This window comes from Echinococcus granulosus (genome assembly GCF_000524195.1).
Source record: "Echinococcus granulosus chromosome Unknown EG_S00026, whole genome shotgun sequence".
Classification (NCBI taxonomy): Eukaryota; Metazoa; Platyhelminthes; class Cestoda; order Cyclophyllidea; family Taeniidae; genus Echinococcus; species Echinococcus granulosus.
Window position 1 is genome coordinate 795,332 of NW_020170406.1, and position 5,083 is coordinate 800,414.

The 5,083-nt window shown below is 41.6% G+C and overlaps 1 protein-coding gene across 1 annotated transcript in view; it reads right to left on the bottom strand. All coding sequences in view use genetic code 11, as the record gives it.

The window, feature by feature from the left end:
• The window catches only part of EGR_04316 (Myotubularin-related protein 6), a gene marked incomplete at both ends in the record, with an annotated part of 27,017 nt that overhangs the window by 8,881 nt on the left and 13,053 nt on the right, over positions 1 to 5,083 (bottom strand). The window contains 3 exons of the mRNA XM_024493565.1: positions 3,010 to 3,138; positions 3,942 to 4,096; positions 4,524 to 4,686. Of these exons, the coding sequence (XP_024352073.1) occupies positions 3,010 to 3,138; positions 3,942 to 4,096; positions 4,524 to 4,686 (447 nt within the window). The remainder of the gene's footprint in view (positions 1 to 3,009; positions 3,139 to 3,941; positions 4,097 to 4,523; positions 4,687 to 5,083) is intronic.

The window sequence follows — 5,083 nt, forward strand, 5'->3', positions numbered from 1 at the left end:
AAACGACTGAGTGCTGCATCATCGAGAGGACATGCACAGGTTGGAGTTTGACACCATGGTTAAGATGAGGTGTCGTTCAGCACCTACCTCGCCGTGTTAATGCACGAGCTGACTGCGACTGGTCTGTGGCACCTTGATGAAATATAGCTGTACTGAATCGTATCGGACGAAATGGTCCATGCCCGACACGTGAGAGGTATCGCGATTAGTAAAAGTACGAACTTTTCACCCACCTTAGCGTTCAATTCTATCAAATTAGCAAGGCAGATGCAAAACACAAAGTCCCCGCTTGCCTTAAGCACACATCTTGTACCGAAGGATAAAATTCACTGCATTTTCACTTTTAGTTAAAATTTAAAATAAGAGTTTTCGAATGGCTTTTCGATAGAGCTTAACCTTGAATGGAATATGGATACCAATAGGACATTGGTTCACTTTGAGCTGGCAACTTGCCTATTATTGCTAAATAAGGTCCTTCAGCCCTCTGTTATTCGACACCAAAGTTGGCACCATGAGACTCAGTTCATGTCGTGCCTATGTGACCAGTCTTCTAGGTTCTCGGAGTGTTCAAAATGTCGACCTCCATGCTCATGTCTTACAGAGTCCAGAGGGGTAATTTAGTTGCTACACTGACGACTGTGCCTCTTTGCCTTTCGTTCCAAAGGAAAAAAATGTGCTCGAATTGATCAAAAAATCGAACAGAAGCATTTACTATGGATAGTTAAAATCAGTGAAATGCCGTATATGAAGAGCTTTTGAAAACAAATCGACGTCCGACATGCATTCCAGGTTCGAGAGCACAACATCACAACTACAAGGTATGGGTCTCGCCGACGGGGTTCGCGGTCTCAATTATGTGGTCTTGCATTGCTTTGTAATTCTAAAAATAGGATTTTCTTCACGTGGATTGATTGACTAATCCTAGCCGTTTCTCAAAAAGATGAGCTTTTCTTACTAACCTTCTAGCTGTATCGGTTGCTATAGAGTACACAAATAAATTCTAGCTGTAATTACTGTTCGCCCCTTGGCAGGTGAACAGCTGCGTCCACAGTCCATTACACACCCAAACAGGAAGCAGTCTTCCAAGGACAACTAATAATATATCTGCTCACTTGACGAATGATGAAATAAAAGGCCATTTCTCACACCAAGTCAAACAGGCAGTCAGTTAATCAACAAACAAGGGTAAGGGCATATTTCAATGATATACCCGGGGCAAGTCGGGAATATGAGTAGACAATCCTTCAAGTTTATCAACACTTGCTTAGCTTTCGTGACTATCCCCCACCCACTCTGTGTTAATGCAAACCTCTCGTTCTAAAACTCACGCTGAGCATTACCAAAAGTCTTCCTCAACACGTTAATCCTGATCCCCTTTATGGGCAGTACACTCTGCTATTGCGTACTTTACCTTCTCCAAGTGCTCTGCAATGAAATCAACGAGAAACCAACTTCTGCAGCTTTGGAATCGAGATCAATTCATTCACAAGGCAAACAAACTAGAGGAAAGGTTCAAAGAAGGCAATAGCACAGATCTCAATGACGACCACCAATAAGCTGACCCAAACCCATACTTTAAAAGACGGATGAAACAACTCTATGCATTTCAAAAGTTCCTACAAGTTATGGAACTTCAGTCCAGTGAGTAATACCGGAAACTACAAGACTTGTTCAGTAGCTACTGAATCTTAGAAACAATATTCCTATTCACTTCTGCTTTTTGCATTTCCGATGTGCATTTGAGCTTGCAATTACTCGTCAATTAGCGTTTTTGTTGAAAATTCGGTGAATTCGTAGGTACGCCTAAAGTTCCTACTGCATTCAAATGTGAATTTGAGCAGAGAACCACGTCATAGCAACGCAACTGGGTCGAAAAACTTGATGGCCGTACGCTCATGCGAAATTTGGGCCCTCAATCCTATCACCAAAGGATCTGGTACCTCTATCTCGAAATATGCGTGACAGCAGCATCAGCGCATGACAGGTGGCACTTTAAAAACACTTCACCATTCGAGACTACTCGTATGAGCTTTAAAGGAGCTGAATAATCGTGATGAGCCTCAGAAAGAAGGAGGCAAACAGTTCATAAAATTTTCTTTCTGTAATATATCATCGCTAAAATAACCCAATGAACGATTTTGTCCGTTGACATGATCACTAGAAGTCTGAAAACAGCCATTAGCAACGGCTTATCGGTTCTATAAATGTTACGGCCTCACAGGGCACGTTTCACAGTTCATCGTAATAGACTACGGGAAAGAGTTTACGTATAAGCGACAGGGATGGATGTCACGAAAACAGATGAACCAGCGTAAAAGAATGCATTCGACCAAACACACATTGTATGAGTAACAATGTCCGCAAAGGCTGATTTAACGACAAAGCATATCTGTTTATAAAACAAACATGAACTAGGAGTATATTTTGTCCAGCTTTGTTCATCTATTTGAAAGAAGATGGCTAGATAGTCGGATTCCGCTTCCCTGTGAAGTAACTTTTCCTGACCAAAAAACCCAGGAACCTCCCAAACCAATTCCAGTACCTTAAGTGCAAAAATTTTGGAGCAGCTATCCATCGTAAACAGGTAAAGAATGCACGCCACATGTAGGCGACGCTGGTGCCGAAGAAATGAAGTCTATATTACTTACACCTATCTTCCAGAAGTAATGGTGAATTATATAAAAGCAATTCGGTCTCAAGTTTGGCTTAAGCCTACAAGTAAATGGTGACCGCAACCTTGAGAGATCCGATCTATTGATTATAACTAGCAATTTTCTTCACTAAACATCACACAATCTAACATATTTATTACAAAGGGAGAAAGAAGCCGAAACAATCCTTTAGCAGAATCACCTCTCCATTAACCATGTAGCTAAAAAACAACAAAACTCGAACTTCAGAATCTTGACTTCGTACACTTGAACTTCGATGGCAATGCAACCGTTCATCGACAAGCAAAGCTACACAAAGATGGTCGATAGACTGAGAACAAAAGCATTAAAACCTCACCCTGCCATTGGGATGGATCCAAGTGAGAACAGGGAGGCGTTTGCGAGACCTGAAATTTGCACTCCCCAACAGTGTGGCGTAGTTCGCCTGCTTGGGCACAAAAAGGATGCTGGGATAGGTGTCGCAGATCTGCCAAGCGAAAGAGAAAATTGGAGAAAAACAACGGACATGGGAATGTTTGTGTGAGAAAGCGAACATCATAATGCATGCGGTGTTAAGTTTATTCTACGAAGGATTACGTTGGAGATGTCAACGACTACAAAAAATTCTGACTTCCTAAGTCTCCATTACTTCCCTTTTCGGCGCCTCATGCCCGAACGTGCAACATCACATAGACGTCCTTTATAGGCATCAATATCCACTACAAGATCAAAACTAATCAAATATAAGCACCCAAAAACGAGACTCAGATTATCGCAGTAAAGACCTCTATTCTGAAATATATACTCGACGAATCTGCGCTCACACATCTCTTTTTTCGGTGGGTAGCATTTATAGACAGGATCTTAGAACTGAATGCTCATCCCTATTCACCTATGAAGCGCTTCCGAAAGAGATTTGTTGTGAGGGCATTTCAACCAAGCATATTTGAGTAATCGTGCTTTCAGCCTCAATACTGCGACTGTAAAGGAACCCCAAATCTTCCTTATACTAATGCATCATTTCAGTTCAAAAGCGAAACTGAGCCCTCAGCTTTCACTGTAAACCAGTGAAATGGGTCGGTACTGCCTGTGCAATTGTAATTACTCTGATTTTTAAATGACTTCTTCCTTTAAAATTTCACTGGAAGAGGAAAATAAATATGCCTTACACTTTCTGAACAGATATTGCTACCTTTCGTAAGCTCAATAGGCCTGGTTTGATTTGAACACCTCTCGTATAAGAGAGTGGATAGGGGGAGGACAACGTACGGAAATAACAAAAAGCCTAACCTGATAATGATTATTATCAACGACAATCCAAGAAGCATTGGGGAGACCCATTCGAGCGAAATCTGTGCGCAGATCGAAGAAGTTCCAGCCCTCGCCGCGCATGAGGGAGAGTCCCGATGGCCACTCTCGGAAACACGGTAGATGCTTTATGCTTGCTGAAAAAGGGATGAGAAATAATTATTGGAAATAGCCTACTCGATGCTATCAAGAGTACTTGCAGCACGGCACTTTGAGTTTCCGCACTTATTCAAAGCTGGCTGTCTTCTGCAACCACCTCAGTATGTTCAAGCGGGAAATACTCTGAAACTATTGTCTTGGAGGTGAACAAAGTGCTGCTTGAGAACGTGCTGGGAGCTCCACTAAGACAGTTACACTTACCTACACAAAATAATGACTCGTTTAAGGTAATACTTAAAAAGGATTTAGGAGTTCATAGGAATGTAAGCTAACGGGACCATCCCACCCAATTTATGCTTTATAATTAAAAAAAATTACTCCCTAAAATACTACATTTCGCCGTAGGAAAATGGGATTTTTTTTACTGCAAAGTCAGAAAAGAGAAGTGGAAGGCTAGGAACCTACGGACTTGTGTTAGGTTGGTAAGAGTTTCATAGACCTTTTGACAATCTCGATCGTGAGGAAGGAGGAAGCAAGCCACACGAAAATTCTTGCCTCGAATAATCAGAGGGGCTCCGGTAGCTGCCAGTGGCAATCGTTCCACGCTGTCTATCAGGCAGGTCTGTATCTAGGGTAACAAAAAATATTATCAATATCTCTGAAATCCAGCCCACGTTTTGGTTACTAAGAGATCATAATTTCTTTCCCCATCTCAGTGAACGGAAAGGCTATGTCAGTCTTACCAACCAAGAATAATATTACACGATCTTAACTAAACTCGTTACAACGAGGACCCAAGTGACATTAAAACCTTTACTATCGCAGATATAAGGGATAGTAAGGCGGCAGGTGTATCTGACTACTCATAATGGTAGTCAACACACATGTCATAGATCAGTTCAAACAAAATTAAGACGGTATTTCATGCTTGTAAAGCATAAATAGGCATAAAGCACATAGACAACCGTACCTACTATAATTCAAGCACACCACCCATGATGCAGAAATGCAACACTCAGTCGTCC